The sequence below is a fragment of the Austrofundulus limnaeus genome, unplaced genomic scaffold, assembly GCF_001266775.1.
Source record: "Austrofundulus limnaeus strain Quisiro unplaced genomic scaffold, Austrofundulus_limnaeus-1.0 Scaffold125, whole genome shotgun sequence".
Taxonomy (NCBI): Eukaryota; Metazoa; Chordata; class Actinopteri; order Cyprinodontiformes; family Rivulidae; genus Austrofundulus; species Austrofundulus limnaeus.
Genome location: NW_013952527.1, coordinates 786,076 through 805,392, shown reverse-complemented (window position 1 = coordinate 805,392; position 19,317 = coordinate 786,076). Strand labels below are relative to the sequence as shown.

Here is a 19,317-nt window from a genome sequence, read left to right as displayed (position 1 = left end):
AAGGGGGTAGATAAGAGAGGACGTCACTAAACACACTTTCCAGTCATTCCATTTCCCCACAATCATTCAGGACATGTTTACCACTCAAAGAGAAAAAGATAGATGTGGTAGGCAACTAAGAAGATACCAATGACAAGAACATTCACCTTTTATGTCCACCTTAAAGGTGACAGTGTCATCTGGGGTTGAGCATTCATAGATGCCAGCATGCTTGCTTTCTGCTGAGGGGATGAGTAACTTTCTTGCCAGCCCGTCTGACTGCATCTCCACATTGTTCTGAGGCAGGAGTTTGATGCCATCCTTATACCAATCAACATGAGTTGAAGGCTCATGAGAGAGTTCACAGCTGAGCACAAAAGGCTTGCCTTCCACGATGAACTTGTTCCTCTCATTTTCTTGGAGCTCTGAGAACTTCACAGGCAGTGCTATAGGTTTTGGACATCATAAAAAAGAAGAACTCGTGAACGAAGTAATGACACATCTAAGTTAAGAACTTCAGAACGTGACCTTTAAGACTATTAACACATCAAGATGAAGATGAATCTACCTTAGATCACTGGCACATTTTACATCACAAACAACGGACACGGCAACAGACATAAACAAACAAAACAAGAGGAAATCCAAGAAGCGTGTGACACTAATGTCCAAAATTAAACACTCATTTTGGTTTGACAGAAGGGTAAGACAAGATCGTAACAAGTCTAAAATAGTTAGTGATTTTAGATTAAATGAATGAGATGCATCATGAAAGAACTGACAGTGTGAGTAATTGTACTAAAAATGTAGGAGCAGAGATTATACAGTTAAATTAATTACTTGCAGTTAATATGGCACAAGACAGGAAAAGTGCCAAAAAGTTCATGAACATCACCTTTTACGTCCACAGAGATCTCAACGTCATCATCCTTTGACTCACAGCTGCACACATCAGTGTGAGTTTGTTCAGTGGATGGCACCTCCAGACTTCTCAGATTCTCCTGGGATTGGAACCCTGTTTCATTTCCTGGCAGGAGCTCTGGTCCATCGTTGTGTCTACTCACTTCTTGTCCATTCTGATCTGACAGCTCACACTGCAGAGCTATGGGAGAGCCAGCCATTACTGTCTTGTTTTGGTCAGCCTCATATACAGCTGAAAATGTCAGAGGAGGAGCTACAAGATTGAATAACAGAAATCATCAATACAATTTGTATTTTTAACCAAATTAAAAACAACTAAACWATAAGCTAAATCATTTGACATCATCTAATTTGTAGCATTTTACAGTTCATTTCAGTATTTCAATGGTAACTGTAGTGTAATTGGTCGATAATGTCAAAAAATAACTTTTAGGTAATGGGCACCAGTCCGCTAAGGCACAAATCTGCTATTTGCAGACCTAAATTTTTCGTTTGCGCCTTAGCGGTTTTACTAATTTTTTTATTTCATAGGCAGACTTGCACTTTTTAAAATTAAATGCAGTACCGCTAATAACTAATTATCTAACATTCATCATATTATCTCAAACAGCAGAAGGTAAAGCTGTCAATGAATCACAACACATGTGACATGTCCAACAGCACCCCTCACAGATCAACACACATTGGAAACTTATATATCCTTGCTGACTGTTGCTCTCGGTCACGGTTCTCMTTTCCCACAATGCTTTGTGTCTGCTTACGTAGCAGGAAGGTAATGTTTAGTACTCCTTTTCCCAGCAAAAACAGTAAACGTTTGTAATCCATACTAAAATTTTGTATGTATTGATTTATTTTACTTTAAAATCTGAGCTCCTTTAAAAAAATAAACTTTGAACGCTGGAGCTCAATACTTGACGTAATTGGTTAAAGCAATCCACCAACGGGGTTAGACAGACATCTAGTGGTCAACTGGAGCAACTACATGGAAAACTTTCATTTCCTGTCACAAATCAAATCCGTCATGTACCCAGAATGCAGCGCTTCAGTTTTCCAATAAACAGTTTAAAAATTGCTTTATTGATGCTTCTTTAATGAAAAATCTACAACAAACAAAAGAAAAAGACAAAGAAGCAGCTGAACTAGCAATCCTCAACAACGTTTTAAAGAATCAGCCAAACTAGCAATCCTCAACAACTTTTTTATTTTTACACCAGGAGCCAAAGTTCTGTTTCAGGTAATCACATCCCCATCCAAGCCATTATTTTCTTCTTTCACATTTATCACCAATCACATATATTTAAAACATGCTTTTTCACCTAATAATATTTTATTTCTCAAATTATTTTATCGTTCTTTTTTTTCTTAAACACTGATGTATTTTCTTCTATTATATACCTTTGTTGTATANGAAAACTTTCATTTCCCGTCACAAATCAAATCTGTCATGTACCCAGAATGCAGCGCTTCAGTTTTCGAATAAACAGTTTTAGAATTGCTTTATTGATGATTCTTTAATGAAAAATCTACAACAAACAAAAGAAAAAGACAAAGAAGCAGATGAACTAGCAATCCTCAACAACGTTTTAAAGAATCAGCCAAACTAGCAATCCTCAACAACTTTTTAATTTTTACACCAGGAGCCAAAGTTCTGTTTCAGGTAATCACATCCCCAGCAATCGGCAGTTGTAGGATTAAGCTGTACAAGAGTTCATACTCTGCTAGTTGGTGGTGTTGTATATTTATATTGAACAACTGTTACCAGCTAGTAAGTGTCAAACTGAAGTTGTAGTTTAGAATTAGTTTCTGCTAATTTTTCTATGGCATAAGTGTTTTTGAATTTGTGGACCTAAATATTGTCATAAGCGCTTTAGAAATTGCAGAGCTAATTTTTGGTTTAGCGCTGCCCACCACTGGTATTACCATTTCATTACCAAAGCAATGAATTGAAATGATGGTAATGTACATTCATTAAGTACCTATGCAGACCAATGATAAGTAAATGAAAATTTTCATTTGCATAGAACACTTTGTAATTGTTACATATCACACACATGTCATTGTAATACTAAATGTAAAATTTTGATAACAAAATTTAACAAACAGATTCAGTATTAGTTGACAGAAGTATACCTTTTACGGTGTTGCATTACAACAAGTAGAAAGGAAAACACAACAGTGAAGAACGGTCAAACAAAAGTTATTAACCACTGCCACAGCGCTAGTAAGTAGGCCTGTTTTTGTTGTCTAAGTAACACTGAAAATAAATTTCTTCAGAATCAGTTGTTTCTTTTACATCAYAAACTGAATTTAACACTGACTAAAACAGATTTGGGAAACTTACAGAAATGGTTTGAGTCCCCTTTGACCTCCACTTGAAACTGCACGGCATCGTTTGCTGTCTTGCAGCTGTAAGTCCCTGCATGAGACAGCATCGCTGACTGGACAGCAAGGATTCGTCTCGAGCCATCTTCCCGTATCTCGAGTTCAGCGGCTTCAGGAAGTGTCATTCCGTCCTTCAACCAGGTTACTTGAGCATTTGGATCTGATATCTCACATTGTAGCATTAACGGTTTACCAACTTCCACAGACTTGTTCTTCTCAGCTTCCTGAAGAGGTGTTATTCTCACAGGTGTGGTTGGGGATGCTTAAGGTAACATCAAGAGAAAGTTTTATCACTATTACTCACTGCAACAAAAGCAATACTTAAAAAAACATCAAAGAACAAAATCTCAAAAATGATTAGTCGTGCCAAAATATCTCAACTTAAAAAAGTCATGAAAAGTGTTCTTTGATATTAGTAACTTTAACAAAAGATATATTGGTTAGATTTGAGATAACTAGGCATTCAGATTAGAATTTATTACTAATATGCCATTTATACAAATGTTTGATTTATTGGTAATGTTCTTTCCAGACCACTCAAGCTCAGTTTTGCTTTTACTACTCAATTAGTATGGGCAAAATCAGGTGAATAAAAAGTAAACATTTTTAAAATGTCAAGGAGTGCAAAAAGCAACCTTTTCATTTCACATAATGTCAACATCATGTCCATCTAGTTTTTATAATGCTAACCAATTAAATCACCTTCAACAGCCACCTTATTTGCATTGACACTGTCACTCCAATGACTGTCACTTGTACTCGACAGATACATCTCATTTGATTGCGCTGCAGGTGTCCTCTTGGTGTGGTAAAACTGTGCAAAGGTAGTAGATGATCTTTGCCCACAGTGGACAGAGCTGTCCTCTTGGTCGTGCACAGTTTCTATGGTGTGAAGACACTCTTCTGGACCAGATGCTTCCTGTGTCAATATATGTAGCGGCACTGAAACATTAGATCCTTTTTGTCCTGCATTATAAATATCCCGTTGGACAAACGTAGACAAGTTAAGATGTTCTGTTTGGATCGTTTCTATTTCCGCAGTCTTAGACAAGTCCAGTGAASCAGAACTGGTAAAGCCACAAAACTTCTCGGCCAGAACAGATGATTTGTGCAAAGGCATGTTTATGTCTTCTGAATCGTCAGTAGCCATCCTTAGAGACTTACAAGACCTCACTGAGAGGACACTGCCAGACTCTGAACAATCTGGAAACATCCCTGAGTGGGCAGCTGACGTCTGAGAGGACCTACATGGGCCCTCTGATTGCACAGTAGCAGTATGTTTGGATTCAAAAGGCTTATCTAATTTACAAAACTTGTTTGGTTGGAGTGATGAAATCTCGACAGAGTTAAAGTTTTGCTCAGGTCTAGTATTGGATGTCTGTTGAAGGTTACCTGGTTTTGACTGCACAGTTGGGATCTTGTTTTGTACCTGCTCTGGTTGAACACTTAGTACCTTGGAAGGGAATTCTTCAGATCCTGTTGCAGTTTGTAAAGAATTATTGCGCTCCTCTTTTTGTCCAACTCTCTCCAAGCAATCATGAAGTTCTTCTGATGGGGCTTCTTCATACTCTGTACTGGAAATTATTTCCTCACCTTTTGACTTCATGGTCTGTTTAGTGTGATCTTGTATGTTGGATAGAATCATTGCAGGTTCAACAGAGTGAGAGAACTGTAGAGGTTGGGCATTTGTTGTTTGTTGGTATTCATGGAACTCCTTCAGCTGATCCTTTGCAGAACAATCAGAGGCAAAATGTATAGCTGATTGAAGGGTTATCATATCCTCAGCATGGTTTTTGSACATATTTCCCTCGTTGTCAGTAAAGATGTCAGAATAGCACTTTGAGGACTTCTGGAMAGCTTGATCAGAGTGAGCCTCTTCTGTGGTCTCCATCCGTTGTTGGTCAGGGGAGTATCTTGGTGATGTAGCTATAAGCATTGTGATGTACACAGAAAAAGGTTTTCAGTTGTTGGTATTCTCAATACTTCCTTCCACAAAACATTTTTTACAGCAGTGGTGGTTAGCATGGAGTTATGGGATAATCCATTGCAAAGACAAACAAGAAGGTCGACCAGGATTGGTCTGAAAATACTCTTCAGTATGTCTCCATTCTAATGACTCTGTGCACTAATGCCTTAAAACCTAGAATGTAAAGTATTYATGTCCCTTGGATAAGACTTTGTTGTCATTGCAACGGGGAAACGTTCAGGGTAGCAATGTGAATGAGAGGTTCTGGAGATGAACAGATCATAAGATGGACTTTAAGAGTTGCAAGTTGTAAGCAAAGATGATAGTTAAAATGAAGAATGGTTTGACAAACAACACGTAGGTTAGTATGACCAGCAGCTATACATCTACCAAACAACCATGTTTAATTAAGAGCCAAAAAATCAGCAGTAAAAAAAGCTTGAGGCCAGGGATGGCATTGTGATACAAAGCAAATTTTCTAAAAGAACAAACAAACAAAACATAATTACAGATGGCTTAGATGATTGAGCTAACAGTGAAATACACCACTATTGTTAGTGGCATTTATGGGCTGGGTTAAGATGGATGATTGATTTTGAAATATCAAATCACCTTTGACATCCACAGTGAATTGGGCTGATGCATCAGCTACCTCATCAATCTCATCACGATAGTGACACTGTCCGGCTGTTTGGACAAAGCCAAAGAAAAGACAATCAGCTAGGTGATCGGGTCACGCATGTAACTAACTTCTTGAGTTATAAAATGTACAGGTGCAATGAAGAACAACACCTTTTATGTTGTCATGTAACTCTGCATCATTCGATGGATTACAGCTAAACCTGCCATCACCAGACAAGGATGTTGACTGGAGGGGCGAGATTTGGCTGTCTTCTGTATTGTCAGCTTCTCGTTTTGGAAATATCGGGGTTCCATCTTTGTACCAACAAGCTTTTGCAACGGGATCTGAAATCTCAAACTGCTGAACAATTTGGCAGTGTGTTTCAGGTGACTTGGTCTTCTTGTCAGGCTCAAGCTGATTTGTTGGAGGTGGCTCTACAAACAATCATTGGGGGACAATTTCAGTGCATTTCACTCATAAATTTGGAAGAAAAACAAACAAGAACTAGCAGAAATTTGTACATAAAGGTAGAGCTTGAAGCCACAAAAAAGCCACAAACATAACTGGTTATACATTTGCAAAAAAGAAAAGACAATCACCTTGATGTTTCACTAATATTTTGGCAACATCATCTGCTGTTGCACAATAGTATGATCCAGAGTTTGAAGGATGGGCTGGTTCAATAACAAGAGTCTCCTTGATATCTCCTGGTTCAAGATCAAATTCTCTATTTGAATCGGACTCTGATTCTCTCTGCTGTGACACCTGGGAAGCAGGGTCGGAAGTTTCTTCAGCCGGTTCAGATGGGCAGCTTGCTTCAAGTGACTGCATTTCCACAACCTCCGGTGAAGGCGAATGTGTTGAAGCTAAAAATAATGATTCAAAATATAACTGATCTTAGATGTGGAACTTTACACCCCTGAAGAAAAGTTTAATTTTCCAAAACACGATAGAAAGCTTCAATATCTATATTTGCTGCAAGACTTTGTTGTGTTACAAATGATTTAAATCACCTAATTTATTTTAGGCAGAGATTAATTTGACTAGATATATGCACTCACAAATTACTGCTTAGACATATGCACAGTTATTACAAGTGTTAGTATTCAGACAGCTCGAGCATTTGCTCTAAGAATTAAACAATTTGAATGAAAATATCACCTTTAATAGTCTCAGAGAAGTGGGTATTTTCATCAGAGTTTTCACAACTGTAAAGCTCTGGCTGAATGAGCTCAGCAGATGGGGTAACGTGTATCACTGATGCACCATCATTCTTTATATCCCAACCCTCTGGTGGGCAGAGCTTTTTGTCATCTTTATACCGGCAAACAGGGACAGTGGAGTCTGCAACCTGACACTCGAGCCCCAAAGGTTTGCCCTCTTCAAGTGACTCGGCTCTCTCAGTGTCAAAGATGGTAGAATATGTCACAGGTAGAGCTAGCATTGGGAATTAAGGACAACTAAATAAACCCGAGGCTGTGGAAATGGAAACCTTTCAAAGATATAACTGCTGAGCAGATGATAAAAGAAGTGCTTTGGAGATTTTCAATTCAGGAAGAACCACAGCAGGTACAAAGCAAAAGCAGAAACAACAACAAAAACAATAGTTCTTTATGATTATGTGCATAAAAGAATCATCAAACCACACTGTTTAAGCAGGGATAGTTAGTCGCAATTGTAAAGAGGGAAGTGGGTTACAATGTAAAGGCTTAAGATAGAAAGTGAAAATTCACCTTTGATCTCCACTTGAAATTCCACATTATCGTCCTGCGTGGTGCATCTGTACAAACCAGAGTGGCACAGCTCTGCAGACTGAACAACTAATGTCCTTGTGTTGCCCACTGAGTGGATTTCTAATTCAGAGTTTGACATGAGCTGTGTTCCGTCCTTGTACCAGCAAACCTGGGCTTCAGAGTTCAAGACCTCACAACAGAGCGCTACAGGACGGCCAGCTTCGATCAACTGGATCTTCATGTCTTCAGGAACAGATGAGAACTTCATAGGTGGAGCTACAGATATGTTTAGAATTCATATCAATCTTGAGTAAACCTCATCTTAGACATAGTTTAATCATTATGATACTGTATGTTAACTCAGGATTAAACTGCTAACATGCTGTAACAAAATGAAAGATTTTAAAAAAGTAGACACAGACAAAATTACTGTCAAGAAGAAAGATAGAGCATCACATAACATAGAGAAAGATCAACAGAGTTAGTTGCATTGATGAGTAGCAGCTTGTTATGTTTCACAACACTTAAAATTCAATGAATCACCTTTGATGTCCACACTGAACGTGATGGAGTCACCCTTTGTCCTGCAGCAGTACAAGCCAGAGTGGGCCACTTCTGCTGAATGGACAATCAGTTTCCTCACAAAGACATCAGTTATAATATCTATGCCACTTTGAGGGTGGAGCTTTGTGCCATCTTTGTACCAGTGCACCTGGGCAGAGGAATCTGACAGCTCACATTGTAAAACAATTGGGCAGCCAGTTTGGATGGTTTTGTTCCTCGCTGCATCTGGAATTGCTGAAAACCTCACAGGTGGGGCTATGGATACGTAAACACTGTAATCAATTGTTAAGTTATAAAAAAAGTGTTTTTATGAGTGTAACCTTAAAATAAGACATCATACAATACAACATGAATTGTTTACATATTTCAATACATCTAAAAAGAGTAAAAGAGTTTTAACAAGTGGCATCAAGTTGGTTAGTATTGAAGTCAGAAGAAACTTAAGCCACTCACGTTCTACTTCTACGTTGAACCTGATGACATCGTCAATGGCATCACAACAGTAGACCCCTGAATGTGAGAAGTCTGCTGATTGGATGACAATCCTTCTCATTGTGCCTTCTGATTGGATATGAAGACCTTCCACTGTGTGTAGTTCTAACCCATTCTTGTACCAATGCACTGGAGCTGCAGGGTCAGAGATCTCGCAGTAGAGAACAATTGGATTCTCGAATTCTACAAATTTGTTGCGATCCATTTCCGACAGTGGTAGAAACTTAACCAGAGGAGCTACAAATGAAAAAAATGTTATTTTACAACATGTATCTTTTGTTTTAGGGAAATTTATTGAAGTATCATACACTGTTGTTGTTTATGCCAAGTAAATATTAACAGTACCTACCTTGGATGTAGAGGGCTGCAGAATCTCGGATGCCATAGGCAATAAATGTAATCTCGGCTCCATTGTCTGTGTCTCGCACTCCTCGAATACGAAGAGATTGGTGGGTTCTCGACCTACGAATGGAATAGCGCTCATCTTCTTGAAGCTGGGTCCCATTTAAAAACCAGGTACCAATAACTGAAGCAGAGAGTTCAATAGTGAAAAGGGCATCCTGTCCCTCTGGCACCAAGGCATCTTGTAAAGGAGCTTGTATTCTGGCCACAGGAACTGCATAGAAAAATGATTTTGTTAAAAATTTACCAAGTGTACTCTCGACCACGAGGCATTGTTCTCTTTTTATACTGGAGAGTACCTAAGTGAACAGTTCTCGGAAACTCAACATTGTTGCTTTTTCCATATTTGTTTACACTGCAAATGCGAAAGCGATAATCGGCTTCACATGGGACGCTGTCACCAAGGATCTCCACAGAAGTTGCAGAGTCAGTGGTCAGACACTGGAGCCACTCCTGTGAACCGGTGCCTACTTCTTGTCGTTCGAGCACATATCCAGATGGAGGGTTCTTTCGTGAGTCAGGAGCAGGAATCCAGGAGAGAAGAGCGGCGTTAGCACGTTCTGTGTTGATCTGCACTCCCACAGGACAGCTAGGAGGACAATGTCTAGCAGCTAAAACAAAAACAAAACAAAAAACATTTGTACTTTCCATCAGAGTATAAAGAAATGACAAATGKGAACTAAAGTTTTGTTGCAAATGATGCAGCAGTTTATTGACAATGGAACCCACATTTCACTCTTAACTGACAGGACGTCTTGGATCTGCCCACAAGAAAAGTGACCTGTCCAGAGTCTTGGGGCATTGTGTTGACAAAAACCAGGATGTGAGTTCGACCAAAGGACTTAATAATGGTCTGATGAGTTTCACGCAACTCTGTGCCATCTTTGTACCAATGGATGTCCATCTCTTCTTTTTCTACTTCAACACAAAAGGCAGCATTTTCACCTTCCAAGACATCCACTTTTCTTGGAAGCTTCCGCAAAATTGTACCTGTAAAGAAATAATGAAATAAACTGCCAGTTGCTTGATCAAAGAAGTAATTTTAAGTATGCCTGTCATTAATTAATGTGTGTTTAAAATAAATGTGTGCTTTGAAAATTTACCTTTAACAGCTACCTCTGCTATGCTTCTGCCTCCATCAGGCATCTCACAGAGGTAAATTCCATCATCATCAACTCCAATGTCACGGATTGTTAGTCGTCGTTTTGTCCCCCATTCCTCCATTCCATACTTGGCCCCTGGCTGCAGTCGTCTGTCTTCCAGATACCACGTAATTGGAACGGAGTCTTCTGGAACTTCACACTCAAGAACAGCTAAATCTCGTTCCCAGACTTCCAGATCATAGAGAGGCTGCTTAAACCGCACAGGCGGCTCTGGGATCAGGAGAGAGGAAGGGAGAGACTCACTTAAGCCTGAACAAGATGACCCTGTGGAAACTCTCAACACATGTACACCCTGGTATAACACAATCAATTAAAATACTTTTACAATGAATGCTAGTTGAGCAAACAAGACTTGAAAAAAATATGAGCCAAGTGACACATTTAGTTCAGGAACACGAAGGCTGTAAACACACTGAGGTGTTAAATAGGGAATATACTTTTTGTAACTGATACCGTTGTAAAAACAGAATCTTCACAGCTCATCTCTGACTACTCAGGCTTTTTGTTGTTGTTTTCTGTCAGCTATTGTGTTTATTGCTTTGAGTTATTTTATGTTGATTATTTTGCTCATTGTGTTGTTTTCTGAACTATGTTCTTTGTTCCACCAACATTTTTCCCTGAGCCAGTTCCTCCATCCTGTCCTGCCCATTAGCACCTGTTCCCTGTCGTCATTAGTCTCACCTGTTGCCACTTCCCTGATTAATCCCAGCTTTTTAAGCCTCCACTTCCAGTCTATCTAAAATWTGCCATTGTTTGCTTAATGCAATATTTGGGTCCCCTTTGTTCCTAAAAATCGGACACTCACTTCCTTAATTCTCTTCTCCCATTAGCCACAGGAGACCATCAATTTCTCCTCAATGTGAAATGTTCAACTCCCACTGACACAGCAAAAGGAAGTCATAGGGATATTTTAATGGTGTCATGAGTTTTGGATTTAGATCATGTGAGAAATCTGATACTCTACTTCTATCACATGGACAACCACCCTTATACAAACTAAGCGACTTTGCAGACATCATGCTAATGCTGAGCATTACTCAAAGCTTTTTTTAATTTTAGACATCCCCAGACTTAAATTTTACTTAAATTTTACATTTTATTGATCACCCATGGACTCATGGATTTTTTTAACCAACAAAAACTAACAAGCCTGCTGAACTGCTCTGACACCAGTTCATCAAATTGATTATATCAAGCCAAATATTCAAATCATTAAGCACCATACTGTTTGGAATATGAAGTAAGAATAAAATGTACTGATAGGCATGTCCATGGGTCACAGTTGCAACTGACCTGAATAAGAGAGTAAAGCTGGTACTCACCTGGATTCTTTTACAGAACAAAATAAACTTGCAACTGAGTGTGATAATGTTTTACAGCTGAACGCTTTTAGAACTTCAAGACAAATATCTGAAATCATGACATCAAGTTTAAAACTCCTTAAACTCTCTTTACTTTCACTACTTGGCCTTATCCCAGTAAATGATCTCAGTGTACCTTTTTTATCTCAGTGACAACATACTGGCATCAAATGGACAGAAATGTGATACAAACATTCACAACATCCTTCTCATGTATTTATTTATTTTTTACTCACTGTGAGAGACATCCCATGCTTGGGTGTTTGCTGTTACTCTTAAAAGGTTCCATTTTCAAACATTTACATATTTAAAAAACAGAACCAACGATGGAAATCTTGACTTACCTTTGACAGAAAGGTGTACAGCACTGAGGGTTTGTCCTGCAGTATTGGATGCAGCACAGACATAAACCCCGTTGTCCTTTTGTTTACAGTAGAGAACTTTTAGTGTGAAGTACCCATCTCTGTCCTCGTATAACAAGTAACGCCTTCCTGAAAGTATAAGTCTACCATCTTTCCTCCAGATTATTTCTGGTTTTGGTTTACCAGTCACAAAGCAGCGGAATTTGGCATGCTTTCCTTCAGTCACTGCAAACATTTTCACTTTCGTTGACTTGGTCATGGAGTCGCCTTTTAGTCGGTTAGGTACTTGTCTGCCAGTCCTTTGTTTTCCCTGGTGGATTTTCCAGTGACTGTTTGTGTAGCCRTTGCGGTTTCCCTCATCTTCATGGCCTGGGCCTGCGTCCACAAGCAGCACAGCTCCTGCTAGGGCTTCTCCGAACTCATTCCTAGCTTTGCACGTGTACACACCACCATCTGGAGCGCGGCACTTGAAAATTTTAAGCTGAAACCACCCACCATCCTGGTGGCCCACACTGAAATGTGTGCTCTCGAAAATTTCGTTGAGTTTTCTACCGTCCTTTTCCCAGACTACCTCTGGTCGTGGGTTTCCCCAAAGCTTGCAGGAAAAGACAGCATCATCTCCACGACCAACACGAGTGGAGAGGGGCTTGATGAGGAATCGTGGCTTGTTTTCTTCCCTAAGCTCCATTTCTTGTGCCTCACCTTCGACTTTCAGTGTGGCAGCTGCATACGTTTCCCCGATGCAGTTCTTTGCTTTGCATATGTATTGGCCACTATCCTCAATAGTGACAGCTGAAATGATAAGGTTGTAAACATTGCCATCTTCAAATACCCTGTATCGTCCTTGAGGGTCAATCTTTTCATTATTTCTCTCCCATATGACGGCAGGTCTTGGATCACCTCCTATTTGACACTTTAAGACTGCATCTGTTCCACTTTGTACTAATACAGGTCTCGGGTAGGCTAAGAAACGTGGCGCGCCACCAAACACATCCATTGCTGAGTCTTGGACGGCTTCCTTCCACCTCAAGAATTGCAGGAGAGTAATTTGTGGCTATTCACCAGAGCAGGACCGTGCAGCGTCTCCACTCTCGTTTCTGAAGAAAGAAAGCAAAAAATGGATAATTATGATTAAGAACAAATTGTGTGCTTTATTCGAATGAATCCCAAATTTTTAAACTACTGACTCACAAAATAACATGAAAAAAGGCTTGTAAACCCAATTAAATGGGTGCATAACAACTTCACAAACAGTCCTAACAACCATTGTACCATTTTTAGTCATTTATTTATGTTTTTATCTCCTAAATATGCAAAAACAATGCAAACATGAATCATACTTAAATGTAATTTGACAACTAAAGATCAATACAAGAATTTTTTTGGAACTAATGCTCACCGAACATTGAAAAATACAATTGGAAACATTTTGCAAAGACAAAACAAGCCAGTCAAAACTAGAAGCAACACCATCATATCTCATGAGATCGTAATTAAAAGTTTCCGCAAAGAATTAAACCCTTATCATTTGGAATGGGAATAAAATCTTTTACCATTCCAACACTCACCCTCTGCCCCCATGAATGTTTCAACACAAACAGATGGCATGAATATTAGAGCTAATTGAATTAGATCTGTCTGCGTGAGAGAAAAACACAGCCGAGCAGCAAGAAGAGGAACAGCCCAGTCCTGTTGCGACAGCAGCCACAACACATAGCCAGCACAGCTGGTGCTGTATTTCAATGGGAACGTGCTTAATATAGTAAACCCTAAATAAAGACCTGCGAGGGAGTGTGTGTCAGGTATCACAAAGACAGCTCAAAACCTCCAGGCTCACACAGACACAAAATCACTCCATGACCAAAAAGACTCTTTTAACCCTAAAATAAACCAAGGAGTCAAACTCTTGAAAGACAATTTTTTGTATATTTGGGTAGCCTGGCCCTTGCCTTCCTATGCATTTACGCTCAATTCTAGTTCCCCTTCTCTGCTCTGTCTGGGACTTCKCCCATAGTCAAGGATTTTGCTGGCAGATTTTTAGCCAAACCAATCAGAGAACAGAACGTCAATTTTCTGCGCAGTGTCTGCTTGTAGTTTATTTTACCTGGGCCAATCAGAGAACAGAACGTCAATTTTCTGCGCAGTGTCTGCTTGTAGTTTATTTTACCTGGGCCAATCAGCAAACAGAAGATGGAGTTTTGAACAACGTCGATTTGCTGCGCAGTGTCTGCTAGTTTGTTTAGCATACGGCAGTGGAGGAAGTGAATGAAGCCAGTCCGTGTCGATAAGGCTTCCAAATTAAATTAAATTTGTCTGACAAAGCAGCAGCTCTCATTTACAGTCGTCTCGTTCGGCTCGGTACTTCTCTCATCTCAGTAGGGTTGTTTACAGCACACGCGATTTCCGTTAGCTTCTTAGCTTAGCCTCCTTCACAGCGACACACACACTTCAGCAGAGGCCACTCCTCCAGCAAGAATCACTTCTCTATAGCCGCGAGTCCAGACCCTCTGTATGAAGCAAAGTAAAGGACAAGGGTCTGGTTTTTACCAGGCTAATAAKTGGGTAAATTACTCACAAATACTTCCAAAACATAAATCCATTCACTTGCAGTTGAAAATAGCATTGCGCTTTAATTTACGCAATGGTATTCCTTAAATTATTTATTTATTTACTTGATGGAAATGTTTAAGAATATGAGAGGGAGAAAAGCCCAATTGTTTGTCAGCATTTTTATCTCAGGCAATACTCTTCAACCACAGAACAACAACAACAAAATAAATTTGAAATGAATGGGATCACCGGGTCAAAAATTTGGTTTGGACTACGAAAAAATGTGATTCATCTCAACTAAATTAATCTGAGATCAAGTCGAAGAGAGACTGAAGCAGCTCCCCTGCAGCCCCTCAGTGTGATGCAGTTAAGAGAGGATTCATGTGGGGRCACTTCATGCTGCCAGACAAAATGCCCTGCACTCCACCAGCACATGCTCCGATTCACTCCTCAACAAAAAGGCTTAAAAGTTCCCTGAGGGRTGATCTGCCCAAACTTACATCCAGTCAATGAAAACGAGAGTTGCAAAAGATCAAAGTTACAGAGATGAAGGACAAGAACCAGCATTAATGAAGCTGTGACCAGAGTTGCAAAGTAACTAAGTCCAAATACTTYGTTACTGTACTTAAGTAGAAATTTTGGTTATCTGTACTTATTTTCAGCGTACTTTTTACTTTTACTCATTACATTTTTACACAGTTATCTGTACTTTCTACTCACTGCATTTTTTAAAAAGGTAAGAAGTAGAAAGTCGTTACTCCTATTTTATTCCAAGTTGTTATTACTTAAAAAATACTATCCTGATAAAYTGTGTCTCCTGGATAGAGTGAATTTAAWTGTGGTTGGATGAGAAGTATAAATATATACCATTCTGACACACTATTAGCTTGTACACAACCCATCAGCTGCACGCCGTTAGAAAAAAAAATTTTTTTTGGAGAAGTCACCTCCCAATAAATGTCATTTTGGAAAATCTAACTGCTCACTTTTACTCAGTACTTTTACTTTTAATACTTAAGTAGATTTTGTGTCAGAAATTTGATATTTAAGTACAAACTATATCAGATACTTTAAGTCTTTTACTTAAGAAGTATTTTTAGAGAAGAATTTAACTTTTACCAAAGTATTTTTATGATAAGATACTTGTACTTTTGCTCATGTATCACTTTGAGGTACTTTATACAACACTGGCTGTGACTGTAACTTCAGCACAACTCTAACATAAACAACTCAATATACTGTCAAATCCCATAGTTAAATCGTTATTCATGTCCATGTGTTTCTTTGTTTCAGCTGCCTATAAACCAAATACCAAACAATCTGTGCTTTTCTACTACTTAATAATGCAAAAATAAATAAAAAACTGCAGCACTTTGAGGAATCTGCCAAATGCACAAAGTGTAACACTCAAATCTTTGTACAGAATTTTAATTGACTCTGCAATGATATTTCCTTCACACAGTTTAGACATTGCACTTTAAGCGTCTTTAATATCCCCTCTGGAGGTTTAAAAAGAACAGATCAACCCCCGTGTTTGCTCGTCTTATTAAATTGGAACGACCTTTGCCCCCACGGCGAAGCCATGCACCCCTCACACGCCCTACCTCGCTTCAGTCGCCAGCAGCAGTCATCATCAGCATACATTCCGCGCCCGCAATCGTGGTCCGAGTTAAAAAGCAACGCCACCTGGTTCCAGAGGGTTGAGCGTAGTTTAGCTGTGGTGTGGCTGAAGTGTCCCCGGCTGCCTTCACGTTCAGAGACATGCTAAGGGTCCGGACCGGGTTACATCCTCACAGACGTTTGTCCAGGAGAACTACAGAAAACCAAAAAAACGTATTCCTGTTGAACGAAATCAGAGCAGTTCTCAAACCTCGGTTTCGTTCAGGCCTCAGACAGCCCAACTGTCATTGTTCATGGAATACTGTTAAATGCTTTTGCAGCTGCAGCTGTCTCCTAAAAATACTGCGGGCCCTGATGACAGCAGAGGGGATAAGGCAGGCACTTCCATTCACTTGCCAGGGGGGCTAAAGATAGTCCAGCTGGTTGATGCAGAGCACAGCACTTCAAACTTTGCAATAATGAAGAAATAGTTGGAAAATGAAATACACATGTTTAACTTTTAGACTGTAAATCGTGATAACTGGATTAAAAGCACAACTCTAAACAGAGGTTTGATAAATTTATACATATGTGTATATATTTAAAATTTTATTTTGACAAAGCTCTCCATCCTCACTGGCCCAGCAGTGGTACTGCAACAGTTCTGCTCTGCAGGATTGTCAACAGGCTGCACCTGTGAAGGTGTGACTTCAGGTCCTGCATGTGGAGGCTTGAGTCAGATCACCACAGGAGCTGCAGCTTGCATGGCTGTTACTGTTTACAGACGATTATTAATTTTAGAGGTATTTTTACTTTTTTTTTAAGGAAAATGTCTATCTCCCTCTCATGCATTTTTATTATAAATGCACAATATTTGGGGAATTTAAGATACATTTGCTAAAAAAAACAACAATGTAAAGTAATAAAAATCAGTTTGTCTAAAATTTATTCTGTAATCTTTTGATATCATTTGTGCTTATTTAATATCTGAGTGTTTGTCAGTATTTTTTTATTATCTTATTTTATTCTGTTATTTTAGACCTTTAACCATTTTTAATCAAACGTTTTAATCCTCTTAAAAAACAAAACAAGGACAGCAAATTAAACACCAACTATTACATAAAAATAAAATTAAAATTACAAATTTTATTAGCTGTGTTTGTGTTTATGAGTGGTATACTAAGGAGACTGTTCAGAACTGAGGTCTGGGTTTTTATTGTGAAAGGTTTTTGTCCTTAACTTCGGCTGCAGTGTCCCTTCAGCTGTTTAGTGTCCCAACACTCGACACTCCCACCGCCCCAATTTCAGCTGTTGGGAGAAATCCGATGCGCCTCAGACCCCTCTGGCTGGTTAGGAAATGTTTTGTGCTCAAGATCGAAACACAGCTGAAAGAGTTGTTGTGCACAACCAAAAAAAATAAAAAGAAGGAAATATTACAACATAAATTGTTACAATGTGTTCTGTTGATTTTTAACTCTCTAACCGTACTTTGCTTTTATTATTCAGCAAATTTCTTCTAAAGTCAGCAATATATGAATTCCTTGTCTTGTGACATTTGTGTTGATTTTATGTTCAGATGAACTGCTTGCTGTTTGGAAAATTACTGATAATCATTTACCAATATGTTTTTATTTTTTCTATAAAAATAAGGAAGAACATAAACATTGATAGTCAAGTCACAATGATAAGATTACATATATTTTACATATATTTTTATTTAGGTAATCCAGAATCTACACAATGTTTTCTTTTCACAATTATGGGTCTATTTTTATTAGTTTCTACAGCCAAGTTTAAACAAGTTATCAAACTGTTAAATGACAAGGCATGCACGCTGAGTGTAAAAGGAGGCCTAATTTCTTTTCGGAAACACTTTGAGAAAAAAAAACACTTGTTTCTAGTTAAAGTCCAATAAATACCTCTTATAATCATTTGACTAATAAAGCARCAAACAAACAGCACATGTGAGACACATGTTGCTCTGATGGGATTAGTGAAGTTCTCAGATGAAGTGTGCACTTTATACGAGTCTTTGCTGAAAGGTTATTCTGCAACTTTTAACCACCAGTTTGGTCTTTCTTGACTCGACACAGGAATGTGGACGGAGCTGACGTGCACAGAGCGGGGTACATGTTCAGACAGTACCCTGGAAGATCACAGAGTGACCTACGCAGCAGACAACTGGACCCTGTGGCTTTCCCTATACAGATAAAATTCACAAAAAAGACACTTTAATACACAAAATCACAAGCTGATCGGTGAAATTCTGAAGAATTAAGATGTGCCAAGCAACACTTTGCAATCTGATACATCCAGAGAAGCGCAGCTCCACCATCTGCTGCTCATCTCATGTATCACATGCAAACATGATGCACACAGACTGTGTAGTGTAGTGTAGTTTACTTGTGTGCTCAGTCAGATTTATGGATTTGAAGCCTGATTTGCATGAGAACTTTAATTTGTTCTTGAAATATTCAGAAAACATTGTATGCCAAACTTGTAGAAACAAAATATGTTTTCTTGCAGGAAGGTGAAGAAGACAGAAGGAAAACAGAATGATAGCATTAGAAATAACATTAGGAAAATATCATTTTTTTCAGGGCTTTAACATGAATTATCAAATATTAATGATTCTTCTTTAGGCTACATAAATTTTGCTTGTATTCATATAACAGAGGTTGTGGAAAAAAATGTCTATTCTATCTCAAAATGTCACATTTTGAAAGAAAATGTGTTCAAGACAAACCTTTCAAAATGACTAATTGTCACAGTTTTTACACTTTCAATACTTTTTTTTCACCTAGACTGCCCTCCATTTCTGTAGGATGTATATTTTTCTCTCAAATCTTCATGACACACCAAGTGAAAAGTGCACCCAAACTGTCTGTTGTTTCTGTGCTCAGATTTTATCCTAAAAACAGGAAACAAGTGTTTTACAAAAGATCACTGCTGGCTCTCGGGATCCCTCTAGTGGTGCTCAGAAGAAATGTTTGTCTCAGCTAATTAGAAGCTTAGTGAGAAGCTAATAAACTATAAGTTTAACTGTGATAAGATTAAAACAAAAGTTAATCCAAGGTATAGGATTAACGGTTTGGAGGATGATCTTAAAAATGCTAGATCTATGTATATATTTAAAAGACAGATAAAAGCTAGTTTTTTGAAGGTTTATGGAAAGTAAAATGTGAAGCTATATGAATTGATGTTTTTATATTGTTTATATA

At 38.6% G+C, this 19,317-nt stretch overlaps 1 protein-coding gene across 14 annotated transcripts in view; it reads right to left on the bottom strand.

Moving 5' to 3' along the window:
- Positions 1-16,433, bottom strand: part of obsl1b (obscurin like cytoskeletal adaptor 1b) — a 36,324-nt gene extending 19,891 nt beyond the window's left edge. For 5 of the 14 annotated variants that reach the window (XM_014015227.1, XM_014015232.1, XM_014015236.1 and 2 more), the window contains exons 1-17: positions 16,102-16,428; positions 11,930-13,044; positions 10,165-10,434; positions 9,791-10,051; positions 9,361-9,672; positions 9,009-9,275; positions 8,621-8,896; positions 8,147-8,422; positions 7,604-7,879; positions 7,032-7,307; positions 6,470-6,736; positions 6,041-6,304; positions 5,861-5,935; positions 3,985-5,208; positions 3,242-3,544; positions 875-1,153; positions 147-425 (exon numbers count right to left, since the gene is read on the bottom strand). In XM_014015227.1, the coding sequence (XP_013870681.1) occupies positions 147-425; positions 875-1,153; positions 3,242-3,544; positions 3,985-5,208; positions 5,861-5,935; positions 6,041-6,304; positions 6,470-6,736; positions 7,032-7,307; positions 7,604-7,879; positions 8,147-8,422; positions 8,621-8,896; positions 9,009-9,275; positions 9,361-9,672; positions 9,791-10,051; positions 10,165-10,434; positions 11,930-12,944 (5,920 nt within the window). In that variant the 5' untranslated portion in view covers positions 12,945-13,044; positions 16,102-16,428. Of the gene's footprint in view, positions 1-146; positions 426-874; positions 1,154-3,241; positions 3,545-3,984; positions 5,209-5,860; positions 5,936-6,040; positions 6,305-6,469; positions 6,737-7,031; positions 7,308-7,603; positions 7,880-8,146; positions 8,423-8,620; positions 8,897-9,008; positions 9,276-9,360; positions 9,673-9,790; positions 10,052-10,164; positions 10,435-11,929; positions 13,045-16,101 lie in introns of all 14 variants that reach the window. The other 9 variants (XM_014015242.1, XM_014015229.1, XM_014015235.1 and 6 more) reach the window with 9 other exon arrangements.
- Between the last annotated feature and the right edge of the window lie 2,884 nt (positions 16,434-19,317).